Raw genomic sequence first — 17,583 nt, forward strand, 5'->3', positions numbered from 1 at the left:
GAGAGAGAGAGAGAGAGAGAGAGAGAGAGAGAGAGAGAGAGAGAGAGCGAGAGCGTCGTGATAACCGAATGTGTCACATTACCGCTTTAGCGATTATGAGCAGACTTTGTTATGCGCTAAATTTCATGCGATAGATTTATGCGATAAATGTGATGCGCTAGCTTTGCGGTGAACGAGGTCTGTTCCTCTTCACTACCGCTTAGCGATGCGTTCACTACAAAGCATGAACGTTCATGCGATAACAACTGAAGAGCAACAGACTTCGTTCACCGCAAAGCGAGCGCATCACATTTATCGCATAAATCTATCGCATGAATTTATTCAGCGTGATTGATTTAGCGCATAACAAAGCCTGATTATGAGAGTCACATTGAAATTGTGTGCAAGTCAACTACACCACCATAGAATGCAGCGGAATTAATCGCAATCAGTAATCATGATGTTGTTCAAGTCTTTCGTCGATTATTCAGCTGAGCGCAAGGCGAATGAAGCCAAGAGCAGTGTTTGAATTAGATCCAAATGAAAACAAACTGATACAAGCACTTTGACAGCAATAAACGGCAAAATCGTAATGAACGGCGCCGCTGGTACAAGCAACCGAACACCAAAACACAAGCACACCACACACACACACAACCACCGTCACCGTCTATCCTCTTCTAATATAGAGCACGATCTTGCTTGTTGACTCCTCAAAAGTCAACAATTTGCAATGTATTTCATTGAATCGACATAAAACACTATTACTCCGATTTGTTTGATTTAAAGTTTCGTCTCTGTGTCGACGGACGGCGATTTTGTTTTTCTTTCTTTCTATCTGTTCAATTCATTCGTTCGCTCGGTTCGCTTCGTTCATTCGTTCGAGTCTTTTTAGGCCAAATAACTGTTTTATTTAAATCGATAAATATAATAAGTGTACAGAAAATAGGCACTATTTACAATTTTGCTTGATATATTAGTATAACAAGAATGGATGAGTACACATGGGGAAAAAAGCGTTGAGTCAGCCGACAACAAGCACGTCGTACATCGAACGTGTGTGTTGTTTGCATACCAGCACATAATAAACATCAAAGTGAGACACAACGCCAAAGATAAAGCAAATAAAATCCGACGCATACGAAATAGAGGCAATACAGCTGCTGTTGTCGCTACCATCGCATCGCTGTTGCTGCTGGCTAAATGTGCGTGCGAGTCATATGAAATGTGCAAATCTTCACCTTTCCAGCTAATAACTGGAAGGGATTGATGAGGTTGTTAAAAGGGCAAAATAAACGTTGGAGTGGCACGGAGGATGTTCTAAATATGGTATATCTCTGCTCACATTCTTTGACTCACTTCTTCGGTTTACTTATTAGAAATTTTATTTTCGAGTGATGTGCCACCGGCTACCGCCATTCGACCCACGATAATATTGAGCCAAATTGATCAATCGGCCGCCATTAATAGAGATAATTGGTAAATTTTCTTTTTACTTCAGAATTTCCTTCGAATTTCTTCAGCAGCCGCGGCTAATTTTCCATTTCAATTTCTTTTACACATTTCAATTCGAGTAATGTGTTGTTCTGTTCCCATTAGTTGGATTTGTAGGAGAGAAAAAAATTAGGCTTTTTGCCAATTATTTTCGTTTTTCATTTGAATGCAATTTTTTCCAGCAGATTTGTTTCCCCTTTCCTCAATTATGAATTTATGGAACGGCGTTGAATGAATATCGTCGTCGCCGCGGTCATATCGTCTGTGTGACTTTTTACGCGTCACGTGTAAAAACGAACTATTCTGATGTCTTCACACACATGCGGCCGGAAAAACGGCTCATAAACCTGTAATCATTGGATGATGGGCAAACGAGTCGGTGTGTACACAACACACATGCTGTGCTCGGCTAATCTTTTCCATCGACTGTAAATATCGGCTACAACGATCGTGAATGCGTTGCTTTATTCCGGAAAATTGATTTCATCTGCACTCTTCAAGTCTTAAATTGGGTTAATTGAGGTGAATAACTGAAGTCACCTTCGAGTACGCGCATTTTGGTATCTTGTCGTGAGCTGACACACAACGTTAAGTGTCGATTTTGTGTTTGTGTGTGTGTGTTTTCCCGTACGTTGTACGCTTTTTCTCTGGTTTTGGCAAAGTGTTTTTGAACCACACACCAAAACCCTTTTTTTTATCAACGTCAATACTTCAATTTATAGCCGCAATTGTTCGATGTGCACGATTACCTACTTAAACATTTTTCCGTTCACCATGAAAGCCAGCCCAAGAACCAAGTAGAAAAATAGCAAAAGAACGAATAGAGAGAAAAAATCGATCCAACCTACAGTAGCCACGATACTGAATTCCATCTAAATGCAATGGATTCAACATTTCACAATTCACAATGGGAAATTGCTTCGTTGTCGACGCGAGTCAACCAAATTTTGTCTCCGTTGAATGCTTTCTCGTTCTCAAGCGCGATAACACACATTATGCAAAGTACCTAATTCTTATTGGTCTTCGAATGGCTTTAGAACTTTACCGCAACGGTGCGCTTTGGAAAGAATTAATATTTTTCAAAAGACCATACTAATAGCAAATGTTAAGAGAGCCAAATTATATGGTCTTTAGTTCAATTTATCTGTGCGAAAGCCGCATTCAGTTCGATACTGCCCAGCCGCTGTTATTGTTTCTCCCATTTTTTTTCTTCGGCTGAACTTTCGTTTTGAACATCAACATTTCTGATATTGATCAGCCGATTGACACATTTAAACATAGAAGAAGACGAAGAAGAAAAAATATACCCAAACTTGACCATTTTGACACCATTTACTTATCATGCCCCTCATTCACTTTTCGCTTGTGTGCACCATTGTCGAGATGGTACTCTCTTATTCACAAGAATAATGAACAATACCACTTGCGATTTAATCAGAGGAAGAAATGCAAAAAAAAATGAACACCAGAACTTATGGGCAACATTTTCACACGGAGAAAGTTTCACCGCGAACAAACATTTAACAAAATGAATAAATTCGTGCAAATCTTTCAGTGGATATTAATCATTGCTAATTCTATGCTCCGAATCTTCTTCTTCTTCTCTCTCTCCGCTTTCCGAAATAGAACTTTCTAAATTAAAAGCGCACCGATGTGATTTATACCATATAAACTGTGACTGTGTGACGCCGGGTAAAAGTTGAGCACCCACACGACAAACATTGCTTTGATTAATTGAGCATCTAATTTCGCATGCGATACAAGGGAAAAACCGTTAGCCCGATACTTTTAAAAGACACTGTTTCGCCGGTATAAAGATACAGTTTCGAATCATGACAAAGGAACAAATGCTTCTTATTTTGGAGAATAGCCGGCAACAAAAATGTGTGTCGCAGAGTTAGCCGAGACATGCATGAAATATCGACATGAAATTCATTAAATTATTCGCAATAAAATGTCATCATCATTACGACAAATTTTGGTTCGAAGAACTTTTTTGCCGGGGAAAAAAGCTTTTCTAATTGAATGATCTTCTGGAGTAGATCTCGATTCAGCTGCCACTTCTTTCTCTCTCTTCTCTCTGTGTCATTTGAGCTCGGTGCGCACGGCATGGGCAATAACGGAAAATATCTACACACCGAAAGACGTCGAATATTTTAATTCTCGACAACGAAACACGCAATCGATTCGTTGATTTTCAGGTAAATTTTTACCGTTTCTTCTAGGCGGCGGCTCCAAAAGCCAGCCGATTGTCGCCAGAATGGTTTTGTTTCGATATTTTCGAATTTCTCGTCTGTGTGCGTCTATACTGGATAAATCGTTTGGTTGATAACGTGCATTGTTGTTGCTGTTGCTGTTGTTCACTGGTAGCCCGTTATTTGCATTGCACATCGCATTCCGAACCAAATTAGCTCGCATATATACGCTTGATTGGCCAAATCAATTTTTTACTGTTTCACGAACAAATTAAATGAAATAAAATGAACGGCAAATCAAACAGAAAAGGAAAGAATGCAAGAAACGCACACAAATTTTTTTCCACCGAATCAAGTAAAATAAAAATCGATATAAAAGCGAATAAGTGATGGCTATTTATGTGTATATGTTGCAATAGCCTAGCACACTTTTACACAATATAATTACATAATGAAAATTGCCATGATATAAAATGGAGAGGTGTGTTTAAATACCGTACGCACATTCGATGATTGCTCACTTTGTAACGCGTGATTCAGTTCTGAACTGCAAACTTGAAGTGGGCACTCGCCGCTTGCACTCGTTCGATTTGATTCCATTCTTCTTCACTGCTGCTGCTGAAAACAACATTAATCGAAGTAATTGTTTCATTCTTGAACGAATCGAGGCTTGATAAGCAGAACCATTCTGACGCTGCTTTATCAACATAAGATGCTCCGTTCTTTCCTTTCTTCTTTCATTCCTTCTTTCGCGTTCGAAGTGGCAAACGCGATTAGCATTACGTGGCCTTTCAATTACGAGCGCGCGCACATCGGATTACGATAAGTTCTAGTGACATCCAATGCATGGAAAATAAATGGAGAAACAAAAATAAATTTGCCACTATTTGACCCAATTCGCATTCGGACGTATCAACGTAATGACGGCTAAATCATACAGTTGGCGATTTACGCCGTTCCATTCGAGTTGCGTTCCACACACACACACACAGAGAGAGAGAGAGAGAGGGAGAGAGAGAGGGTGAAAGAGAGAGAGACACTGGGAAACAGAGAGAGAGAGAGAGAGAGAGAGAGAGAGCAGCAATAACAGTGCAACGAAAATCTACTATTATTAATAATAAATTTTCTAGTCTGGGTCCATCACATCGGCAACAGCCGGGCAAAAGAACGAACGACTGAATATAACATTGTACGAGGCAATGAATAATTTTTCATGGCTCATGATGTGATCTTGGCTGTCGTCAACAGAGTCAACATATGTTTGCCATGCCATTTGGATGGTATATATGCTCTAAGCGATGCAACCAAGCACACCAACTAGAACCGAAGATTGCGGGGGAAGTGTTTGAAGATAAGCACATACAGTGACCGAGCAAGAGAGAAAGAATTTGCGAGCCGTGAAATTGAATTAAATAAATCAAAAGTATCATGATTTTAAATGCAAAATGACAGGCTGACAGTTGTTGACCAGAAGAAAACAACGCTTGGGATCATGTACAAATCAAAACATAAATCTCTTGCAAAATGTGATGTGCGTTGCGTGTGTGTGTGCGAACAAAGTACAATCTAAATCGTGCGGTCACTTTCAAGCGGGCCGAGCATATCATACGTATTTCACGCACCGCATGCTTCAGATAGACGTCAATGGTAAAACAAACGGATTTTGGCCCCATAAGCGAGATGCAACACGAAATCAGGTCATCGCTTTGTGATCAACGAAACGCGGTGCCTGTGACGACGACGATGGCGCACAATATGATTTGTTGTGGATTAAATAATAATTTTAATTACATTTACCTACGATCGAAAGAGAAACACGCAACCCGAAAAAACCCGATTCAATCCAACCCAAAGAGATGCGCTACAGTCTAACGGTAGATTCAATGAAATATATATATGTGTTTTTGCTGTTGCACCAAGTTAATTCTATTTCTTGTTTTGAAACGGGTGACTCTTTCCATCTTCTCTTCCTTCTTTCTATCTCACTTACCACAGCTCAATCACTGCTATCTTTGGATGGCTTTCAGTCTGCCATGAAAATTAATATACATTTCTCACGAAGCAACATGAATATAATCCGTCAATCATTTTGGTCTGAAGAGATAGAAACCCGTGAAAAATGTTCATTGCATGAAACTTTATTTCGTTCCGAAAATTGGCGGAAAATGGCAACACACTCCGAAACAATAAAAAGTGCTGAGCCATCATTTTCTAGTTAAAGTTCTGCGCGAGATTGCTCTTTTTTTCGTCGGTTGCATGTTCATCCAAAAATAATTGCATCTTCAATTTATAAAAATGTTGCATACAGTTTTGCGACTGTGGTATGGTTGAAATGGTTCAAAACATACAGCCCCCTATGCATAGCATAGTCAAAGTTGTTATCTCCGTTTTCACACTCGTTGCACCAACTTCTTTGCACCAAGCAAAACTCATTTTTGTTCAGTATTTTTGTTGTGTGTGTTCGTTATTTCCATCCGGGTTTTATTATTTGTTGATTTATAATTTCACAAACAGAGCAATTTCATGTTGATCTATTGGTGTGAGTGAAGCGATTTATATAGAACAGGGCCCATTTTTTTTCAACTAGGCTAAAAGAAAAATACGAAAAAAAAAATATAATCATTTTCTCCTATTAAATGCAAAATATAATACAATTTCTCTTGAGCTTTACGCATCCCAAGCAAAGTAACCCCAGATGCATATATGCAGAAACAAAGTTTCAACAAGAACAAAGTGTTGCTACAGTTTCTTTTCATTCTCTTGCAATTCCACAAGCTGCACATCGCAAAAATTGAATGTACTCCGTTTTTTTCTTCTTCTGCGGATCGGTTCAATAGAAACGGAGTGAAGAACAAAAAGAATGCAGAGCGCATCATGAAATGAGAAAGAAACCGAACGTGGAAAACAAAGCAGAAATGTAACAGCGTTGCTATTGCTTTTGATTATTATATAAAACTTATTACATCTAGCAACTAATAACTATTTTGTGTATGTGTGCGCGCGCGTTCGCACAAGTAAGTGCTTCTAGTGTATTTCTCTCTCTCTCTCTCTCTCTCTCTCTCTCTCTCTTTGAATCTATTTTGTTCTGTTCTCGTCGTGCACTCTCATGTGTACATCGACCATAATGTGGCTCTCTGTACAACATAATATACAGACATTAGAACGTGGCATCTTCTGCTGGTTGCTTGTTCCGTCAACGTTTCAGTATTTCTTTTTTTTTCGGTTGAATTACATATTTACCGGTTGCCTATTTAACCTCTATAATCACCAAAGCGGAAATTCGTTATTCATAATTTTTCTACGTTACTCTTGTTCTTTTTCTCTTTCTCTCTCTCCATCTGCTCATATTTTTTTTCTGACTGTTCTTCCATCGTTTCTATACTCATATTCTATTCAACATTCTCATCAATTCTTCGGTGATCTTCTTCAGTTTTTGATGCTTTTTTTTCTTCCTGTTTTTCGTTGTCGTTTTGTTCGGTGGAACATCGGCGCATCATTAGATTCCGTTTTGGGTATTTCTCAATTTTGTATGGCTTTGCATGCGTTGCATTAGCTTGTGTTTTGGTTGAAAAGAATCTGTGAACGAACAAACAAACAAAAAAACGCAAGAACTACCGTTTTCTCCGGTGAAGTGATTGCTTTCGGTCTCCGTGATAATTCACATGAATGGAACGAATGAAAGAAAGAACGAAAGAGTTGAACATACGGAGAAAAGTGACTGACAAAGAGGAACCACATTGGGAAAATGCCATATCATGGATGTTGGTCGGTGACACATGCTTAGTATTATGTCACTCAAACGAATATAGACGAACACACACACACACAACCAGAAACACTCGGCGGTTGATATACCATTTCAATTGTGACATTGTTCATGCACCTTGCACACGTACATTCCGTTTTCTTTATGTACTTATTAAAACCCATTCAGCTGTATACAGCGATGCCAGTGTGTGCACCTGTTGAAGTGGCCGTTATTACATTGTGTACTGCTGCGCACTTACCGTACAATCGAACCAGAATCAAAGATTGAATCAAATTACTTAATGACGATAGAAAGCAGCAAACATTTCAAGGAAATGAATGTTAGTTAACATTGAGAGCCCATCTCTGCTAGCCGTTGCCGTCTTCGCTGGAAATCATGTCGTTCAATTTTCTCCGTTCGAAGAAATGATATAACCAATGTTGATGCCATTGTATTGTTCTAGCTCGATGAGCCCACGTTGACCAATGATCCCAGCTAAGATATCGTACAAAATACGATCATTGTTTGTGTGTCAATGTGCTTTGAGAATTTGAAGAGAGAGACAGAGAGAGAAAAAACAAACACCGGTCTAAAACAGATCAACCGATTCATAATTTTGCCATACAGTGATTTTGCACCTTATGCGATTGGCTAAACGCTTCAAAGGAACACAGTTAGCTTTTATATACCTCGATTTTTTACTTCTTCTTCTGTCTACATTAACACAGCCATCTGAATTGTGCAGTTAGATACGAAACCAATCAATATTTTCTTCAAATCAAAAAAATACCATCGCATGATATATTCCATAATGATGAAAGAAAAATAACCTGCGAAGTTATTTGATTTTTGTCTCGATATCACACGTCATTTCACAACGATTCATCTGTGTAAATAGCCCGGAGATCAGATAAAACTGAAGAGAGAAAAAAACACACACATATATCACAAACACATGGCTCGGCGAGACATGTTTTGTCGCTGTAACAATCTACAGCTACTGAGCTACGCAGGTCGTTTATAAACGATTGAAGGTGATACAGAGACGAAAACTCGCCTTTATCCAATCAACATCCGGTTTAACGACGAACAAAAAAAAGAATCACAGATGCAATCTATGGCATCGAATTAAGCCATGCTTTTGGCACATGCACAAACAAACACACTTTGCCACCGCATCTGTGTCTCTTCGTATCATCGACTTTTCCATCTCCGCATTTTTTTATTCGAACCATTTCTCGGAAATGTATTTTGAATCTCTTCATGAAACGCAAAGGTATAAACTTCAAACAAAATGGCTTAGCTTACATGTTTCCATTTATCAAACGCTGTCCAGTTTTGTTCGGTTTATTTTCCATGTTTTTATCTTTTCAAATATTAACCACAAAAAGCATAAACTTTTTCATGGCATAAATGAAAAGTTCTGACGAGGAAATCTACTATTTTCCCACCAAAGGGAAGAAAACTCTGTCCAAAACATGTAAACCATTGAAATACATGGTCCATAGTGAAAGCGAAAAAACCTGATCAACTTTACACAAATCAATGCATTCATTTCATTTTCCAAAAGCTTTCTCGTTTTATTATTTACATGGAAAATTACACTTACGAGCACACGAATTTGCAATCCCCATTGATGTTATTGTCGGTCGGTTTTTGTGAATTTTTGATGAAAATCATCGGCATGGGAAAATAATTCGGATAAGGGAGAGAGAGAGAGAGAAGCGTGAAGGTGTGACGGGGTTTTCAATGTATTTTTTCCAACGCGCACCATATGTACATCTCAATCTCCCCCCCTCTCTCTCTCTCTTTCTCTCAATATATTTTCATCATATTTGCTGCTGCTTTGCTCCGGTTTTCGCATGTGCTTGATTTCGTTGTTGTCGTTATACATTTTTTATCAGGCTGATACTTATTTCCGACGTAGTCGAGTTGTTGCTCAGACAGTGTCATTTGACATTCGCAGACTACAGTCGGGCAATTTTTTTCCACTCTCACCACGCGTTGTCTCACTCTTTGCCCCTTTCGCTCTTTTCCCGGCTGCACGAAATTGAAAACATAAATCATGAAATATATGCAAATTTGTCATCAGGTTCGTAAAGAATATTTCCTGACCGGATAAAATGAAAAAGTCATTGAGTGAAAACAACAACCAAGCTAAAACTAATACACTGAGCCTCAGTGCATATAATGCTTGCTAAGCCAATGTAAATTGATGATGGTGAGCACGCAACAAAACTTATGCCGGATAAAGAATGCAATGGCCAAAACACTGAATGGATTTTCGTTGTGCATAATAATGCTTATTGCCAGTGTACACGATTTCGCTTCGTTCAATTCCCACACAACTTTCGATTCAATGGAATTTCACTTTGGATTTGTGTTGTGTCAGTGACGGAAGAGGAAAAAAGAATCGGTGTAGAATCACTGAAATCGATTGAAAATCAAACTCACTGCATGTACACGCTAGAAAATCAGTGTTTGGTGTGCCAAATTCATGTCGTTTTACGCTGAAATCCATTTTCCAACAAAATTGGCTTCGGTTGGTCTTTTTCTCCTTCGGTTTTCATTAAAATGCAATTGATGTTCGGTGCGCGCTTCAAACAAATCCAGCAAAAGTTTTTGCTGAGGCGAAGTGACTGTGTGGAAAAACGCAAAGCAACCAAATTGCAGCATTTCATGAATTCAATGGCTGAGATCGTTTTGTGCTTTTACATTTTTTAATGCATATCAAAAGGCAGACAAAGTAGCGGTGGTGTGGGAAAAAGAGTGTGTGTGAGAGAGAGACTTTATGAAATGCTCGCTGAATTGGCTGGCGTGCTTTGTAAGCACGAGACACGTTGCCTGTCATCGACTCCGGCTCTTTGTTTGTTTGCCAAAATCGCAAAATCCATTGGCATTCTGCCATATTTGGTGAATCAGAACGGAGAACGCAGTTGCATTTGCAATAACTTAACGATGTTTACTAGCAAAACGACTGCAATTTTAACGGGAAAAACACACTCGACTCTTCAAACGATACACAACCGTTCAAACCAACACCATGAGATGAGATTCTTACCAACATGCTCTAGATATGCATAAAATAATTGTTTGGATTTTAAGCTCGTCACTTCTTTGCAGAAAGCCATAGCAATTTGCCGCTGGTACGATGTGACAAAACCAATAATGGTTATGAAGAGTGGGTGCACTTCATCTCGTGTCAGCCAGAAAATTGAACATTCCATGTCATGAACTGCACATTTCATTTCAGTCAAGTGCTAATCATTGTCATTTTTTTTTCAAATCAAAGACAAATGATAACCGCATGCACAGCTCAACTTAAAAATGGATTCAACGCGTCAATTTTGTAAAATGCACTCAATTTGATTTATCGTATTGAATGGCAGCACATGCCGTTTGCTAAACCATTCCAATCTCCGCGCCTGAAAAGGTGCACATGCAATTCGGAGTTTTGTAACATCAGAAACCTTTGCCGTGATTAAATGCGCTCTAAATCACTTTGCCATCGTGTTAAATCTTATGCGATGGAACACGGGTAAAATGTAACCGAAAAGGTAGAAACCAATCCATTTGGAAAATTGAATCGGAGTTTGGAACAAAGATTAAGTAAAGGTTTGTTAGTTTGTTAATTGCAAATTGCATTCGGTTGCCCGAATGCATCAAGTGCAATGCCAGGCACCGGGCAGAAACAGGAACATTAAATTCCAACATATTCGTTCAAACACACCAGCCAGCGTACCTATTAAGACAAAACTGAAAATCGTTTGAGCTAGAAAGTGGCATAAGCCATTTTACGTTGCGTTGTAATAGTGCTAGATGGCTTGATGTAAATTGACGAGCATGCAATGCTACAAAATAAATGGCACTGAAGTTCACAAATGTTTGTTTTTACACACCTTGTTTCTTGTTAAATTGTTCATATAAATAGCCATTAGGAAATGCCAAAGCCAAATAAACAACGGCAACAAGAAGAGACCAACACAATATTAATTGTACTTGATCTACAGTTGAATGTTTGGTGTTGCTTTGGCGTTTTGCTGTTCTTGGTGCTGCTGCTTGGAACGAGTATTTGCGCTCGAGCTATACCCATTGTTGTGATTCGCTTTGGCCGATTATTTTTTGGTCGTTGCTGCGGACGTACACTTCGTGTATTCACACACAAACGATGTGTTGCGCATAAATTATGAAGTAAATCACTTTTTTTTGCACAGAAATCCATCTGCAAATGGCTTTTACTACATGCAAAACAATGTAAGCGGAGAAATTCTTTGTTCGTTCTACCGATTGAATGGATATGTTGCGCTTGACGCTTGGTAACGAACTGAAAGCAAGACGATGAGAGATGTCGAGATACCCATTTGCAAATATTTCATTCACTTTAACCCCAATGTTGAATTCAAATAATAGCCAGAAGACACGATCTGATATTTGGGAGAAAATGCAGTTTTCAATCGATACCATTTGCCGTTGGCCAACATCGTTACACTTTGCCATTTCACCGATGGTATGTCTTAATCCATGCAAAATTCATGCTTGAATTTTCAAATATTGTTGATCGAAAATTGTTGCATCCAAATGAAATGCTCCGGCAAAGAAGATTAAATTTTCCTGATTTTCCACATATCTTTGTACAAGGTAAGCACATGACCCTGCATTTGAGAGAGGCATTTCCAATATGATGAATGCCACTTTGGGAGATTAATCATCATGAATGACGTACACTTCATATTTTCATGAAGATATAGATTGAATATTTTGAGAGTTCATCATTTTTCGTACTAAAATGATGATGATTTCCGACCATTCATCATATATGGAAACTACTCACACAAATAAAGTCATACGCTTTCCCTTCGAAATCGAATATGTAAATCGAAAATATTTCATAGATTTTGTGCACTATTTTCTGAGTTCATCATTTTATTTCTTGATTACATTTTTTCCATTCCAATTTCTTGAATGAATTGAATAAAAGATTTGATTATTCGACAAATTTAGTTGATTGCAGTCACAAATGGTACCTCACAATTCTATCTTTGACACACTTATGCAAATATCTGAGTGTTTCGTCCGTTTCTGCATTCGCTTAGTTTGCGTTGCACACTGCCACCGTCTTCAAATATAAAAGTAAGAGTAGCCCAATCTTCAAACAAAGGTCTGCCACCACTATTGAAAATGAACCAACCATCGTTACCTCGAGTACCTTCTACACCATCAATGTTTGCACTTCTAGTTATTCTTCCGCTGGTGTTGAGCATGCCGACAATCGTGAAGTATTTGTTTCCAATATCTGAATTTGGACGATGGTAACAAACATTTTCTTCTTCGTTCAATGGATTCGTTCTTGACAATGACACTCTGCATTGGACAACGCCTGGTGGCTTCCACCCAGTTGCTTTGTCCCAGGTCTTTCTAATCATATCAACACCACAAGAGCCAGAGCCTAAATTGCATGTGCTTACTACGACTGCCGGTACAACGCCATTGCCGCAATCAACATCCAGCACTTGTCCACATAAGCCTTGTCTCCAAATAAGTGAACCCAAATTGGACTCTTGTCCCAGTGCTATTGCATCCCAAATACGGTAATTGCCTTCCGGCACTTGACAACCACCAGCATCTGATCTATCAGCCCAGAAGGTGCCTCTAATGTTATCCTATGAAGTGATTTAAGTTTAAGAATTTTTATGCTCAATTTTTAGGTGGTTCACAAATACTCACTTCACCGAAAACCTCCTGAATCGACCACAGTGCCAATGAATACAAGACCACGAATTTCATCATGTTTTTTTGTTCAAGTCTGAATACTTTCTTAGTCAAGTGAACAGAGTTTATATAGCAAATCCGAAATGGATAAATGCAAGGGATATGAATTCATTTTGGACAATCATCATTTCGGCGATGTCGAACTCTTTTATCAGTTTCCATGGTCCATGGAATTAAATTTGGGGTTTTATCAAACGAAAGTTCGAATATTTTTACTCTTCATCACTGGGAGTTTCAAAGGCTTCATATGTATATCATATGAATCACATGTTGAGGCTATTATATTTTCTTGGATTCTTACATGTTCAACATATCTGTATACGAATTTATCGCCGGGAAAAAACGCAATTTTGCTCATGAACGTGACCCATTTTTATAATTCATTTCGGTTTAACTTTTAATTGAAACTTAAGCAAAATTCTGTTTAAAATTCTTGTGATGACAAAGAAAAAAAAACCGATGATTAAAAGTCAGTAGCATAATTGATAAAAGCCGGCACAAAATTCAAGGGCAATTCATAAAGAGTGATGTATGTCTAGAATTACATCATTACTTTGATATGCAAACATTATTTTGATACTACTTTATTATTTTCAATGTACTCCCCCCATTTATCAAAAAAATATCTAATTTTCTATATAAACCCACTTAGCCCGTTCTTCTCCGAAGAATTTTTTTTTCTACTGAGTCGAACATTGAATCAAAGTGATGATGATCAAGTTCGTGCTCTTGTGTTCATTGACACTTTGGTCAAGTGAGGGAGTTTTTGGTGTAGTGAGTATAAAAAGGAATATACGGAAAAAAAAATTGTAAAGATTTAATTGAAATTACTTTATCTAGGATAGTATAAAAGGGACTTTTTTCGCTGACAAAGCTGAAAATGGCGGCTGTCAAATGCCCATAGCCAGCTATCGTATTACCGATGCCATAGCATTAGGACAAGAGACGAATTTGGGACCACTCATTTGGAGACAGGGCTTATGTGGACAAGTGTTCGATATTGACTGTGGCCATGGTATGGTGTCCGCTGTCGTTGTGGACACATGCAATTTGAACACGAAAAATTGCGGTATCGATATGATTAAAAAGACTTGGGACAAAGCGACCGGAAACCAGCCACCAGACGTTGTCAAATGCAAAGTTACACTGTCCAAAGCTAATCCGTTGAATGACAAAGAAATGGTTTGCTATCATCGTCCCGACTCAGACATTGGAAACGAATATTTCGTAATGGTCGGTGTGCTGAACACTAACGGCCGAATACCAAAAAGTGCAGACATCGATGGCCGGCCAATAACTCGGCAAAATAATGATGCTTGGTTTGTTTTCAGTAGTGGAGGCAAACCTCTATTCCATGATTCAGCGGTCGTTAAATTTACATTCGAAGATGGTGGTAGTGTGAAATTTAAATTGAGCGATTGCAAAAATGGTGGCGACTCCGTGCAGGTGTTTCAATAAGATGCTAACGGAGATGAAAAACATTGAAGAAACATGTCAAATAAATTACATTTTCTTTCCAAATCACACAGGAAGCTATGTTTTTTTAATGTAAAACTTCAAACTTCAAAAACTTCAATCAATAATCTCACCAAAAAATAATTTTTTTGACCGAACTCAAAAATATGGTGTTCTTTTAAAGTTTATGAACTTTTTCTTGGAATTTCTTATTGATTTACGAAGAGTGAGCTTATGAGTTCATTGTTGTGCCAAAGCAAAGCAAAGCCAATTGTTTGAAATACCAAATGATAAAGAGGCGTACATCATATAGTTTAATCATCATTATTTCGATGAACACTCGAAAAGTTAAGAATGCTTAATCATTGCTAAGCAAACAGATTTTGGTTGGAAATGTTAACGAAAATTGGCATGTGTTCTGATGATGTGCGAGTTCTTCTCCGATTTCCAATTTCCAATTATTCGAGTGGAAATTGTGAAATGTGACCGTATTTCGCCAATTATATAGACATCAAGTGGAATGGCAGGCAGGCGGCAACACAGCCGACAAACAAAAACCAATCGCATGGAAAACCCGGCTCTTCTTATAGCAATCATAAATCAAGGCGCCATCAATCATACTAATATATCGAATATCAACATCTTAAATTTCGTTTTGTGAAACGAAAAGAACGGACGAAAAAAACGATTTTTGTCTTAAATACTAGAGATTCTCGTGAAAAAAAAAATGTTTTCATTCCAATTCCGAAATGTTTCAAACATTTCTTTCTTGTGTTTTCATTAAAAAGTTCAACCAAAACCGCAAAAAAAAATCATAAACACAGGGATTGATTTTTGTTTTCTGCGGTGCGTGGCGCCGGCTTCATTGTCAAAAGCCAAAAATGTAAAATTGTTCGATTTTTCGTTTGCTTTCTTGTTTGAGCGACAAAGAGTGTGTTCACTTTTTACAGACATCAAAACCATTTCTGAATGTGTCATTCGTCCACTTACGTTAAATGCTTATTCATGTCAAATTGATTTTCATTCTCCTCAAGCCTGCACCCAAATGAGCTTTAAATTGACGTTGTCACACAAAATACGGTGTTCAATCAATTACCGCATGCGAAATGAAAAAAAAAACCAACGATGTCATTACTTAATCCGCTTTAATGGAATCAATTGGTGAACAAAGAAAGAAAAAGACGGCAAGAACGCAGCGACGATAAAGAAGTAATTTCGGTGTGCTATGGCTTCGGGCGGTAGCCGTCGAGTGTGGCATTCTCCAGTCAACAACAGTAGAAGAAGACGAAAACGAAAGAATCAATGAACAAATGCAGAAAAAAATTACGACCATTTTTCAAAAGAAATCGCAATTACACGAATGCGACGGTATTAATTTCGAAGTGATATCGTTTGTCATCGTGTAAGCTTGTTTCGGGCTCCGCATACCGACACACACATAAACATGTGAACGAGTCAAAAATGAATTTCGGCAAACATTTGTATTGATGGAAAGATTTAACGTCGAAAAAGAAATCGTCGTTTGCGAATAAAACGATTCGTTTGTTCTAGAAAACGGCTCAATCATCTTCTTATTCATCATTAAGACGAAAGCAAATTGGCATCATTTTTTGCAAACGATTGACTTTCTTCTGCTTATTTTCACCTTTTTCTCATTCGTTTGCATCAGAATCAATTGGTGAATCATTAATTATCGCTGAGCATATTGCTTCCCCCTCCAAATGTTCGGTGACACTCAACTGGAAATTCCAATTCGGAATCTCATTGAGTCAACATACTACACCACTGACCGAATAAATAAACTAAATTGGTCAAAGCCAAGAACAAGGCATTCGAAATTTGAGCACGTTATTAGTATTTGATTATGATTATACATGCAGACGAAGTAAGAACGAGCCACACGAATATAGGTAAGTAGTGGCAAAAGGCGCAACAAAAGCCAAATGCAGATATTCAGACGGGCAAAAATACGGAGACAATGAAGATGAACGCGTCGACGATAACAAAAGTTCGAATTAAAAGAAGAACAAATAAAAACGACTAAGAACGGAATGGAATGAAATGGAAGCAAACACACAAGAGGAAAGTCCCGCTGCGAAATACACATAATAATATAACGACCGAATGAACACAAAGTGTATACATAATTAATTGATTTGAAGAATAAAAAAGTGTGCACACAAATACACACACAGAAAAATCCGCAAAAAAAGAATGACAAACAAATGAAGAAACAAAGAAAAATCGCCGAAAAAAAGAACACATAACTAAAACGGTTGTTAATACCGGCGACTGTTCATAATACAGATTTGTTGAGTGGCACGAATGTGGGACAACCACTGAAGACGAACATTTTTTTGGGTTCAGTTTTTTCGATTGTCTCATTTCAACACTTCTTACCTTTGATTATCACCCTTTTATCTTCGTTTAGCCGCTCTTCAGCGTTTTCATCTGACAGCATCGTAATTTATGCGCGTTCAAACGGTTTCATTCCATTAAGATGTGTTCACCTCTCGGTTTTGCCACTCGATAGAATGATGACGTATTGCTGCGTTGCTGTTAGCACAAAAATTTGTGCCAGCAAATTGATGTGTGGCTCAAAGAATTATACATATTTTCGAATAAGAACAAATAAGTAAGATGGAAAAAACCTCCGTAAGATTAACGTGCTACACACTCATATTTGTCGCTCATATGGCTTCTTCTCTCTAATTATCGGCAGTTGTCTTCGACGGTTCCGTTCAATTTCAGACGTCGTATCACATGGCGCCAAAAAGTTTACCTGTTATCCGAATCTCTTCATCTCTCCTTTCCAACAGAGTTCCCTTGAAATGAATGCCAACGATTCGGATCTGTTAATTCTCATGTGAAAGTTGAACACCGAATAATGTAGTGGGTGTACTATAGCACCCGGCAAAAAAAAATACCAGCAGCAGACGTAGG

General features: G+C 38.2%; 3 protein-coding genes across 4 annotated transcripts in view; 2 read left to right on the forward strand and 1 right to left on the reverse strand.

Moving 5' to 3' along the window:
* LOC129569321 (uncharacterized) overlaps window positions 1-17,583 on the forward strand; it is a 57,878-nt gene that overhangs the window by 20,186 nt on the left and 20,109 nt on the right. The window lies entirely within an intron of this gene.
* LOC129569349 (uncharacterized) lies at window positions 12,277-13,206 on the reverse strand. Its single transcript, XM_055448103.1, has 2 exons — window positions 13,141-13,206; window positions 12,277-13,076 (listed from the first exon to the last, which is right to left on the reverse strand). Exons 1-2 carry the CDS (start codon window positions 13,201-13,203, stop codon window positions 12,465-12,467), a joined length of 675 nt encoding a protein of 224 aa, XP_055304078.1. The 5' UTR covers window positions 13,204-13,206; the 3' UTR covers window positions 12,277-12,464.
* LOC129569341 (uncharacterized) lies at window positions 13,851-16,840 on the forward strand. Its single transcript, XM_055448091.1, has 2 exons — window positions 13,851-13,959; window positions 14,026-16,840. The coding sequence occupies exons 1-2, from the start codon at window positions 13,894-13,896 to the stop codon at window positions 14,641-14,643; spliced, it is 684 nt and encodes a 227-aa protein (XP_055304066.1). The 5' UTR covers window positions 13,851-13,893; the 3' UTR covers window positions 14,644-16,840.

The sequence above is a fragment of the Sitodiplosis mosellana genome, unplaced genomic scaffold, assembly GCF_009176505.1.
Source record: "Sitodiplosis mosellana isolate CC-2019 unplaced genomic scaffold, AAFC_SMos_1.0 Smas_scaffold_1, whole genome shotgun sequence".
Taxonomy (NCBI): Eukaryota; Metazoa; Arthropoda; class Insecta; order Diptera; family Cecidomyiidae; genus Sitodiplosis; species Sitodiplosis mosellana.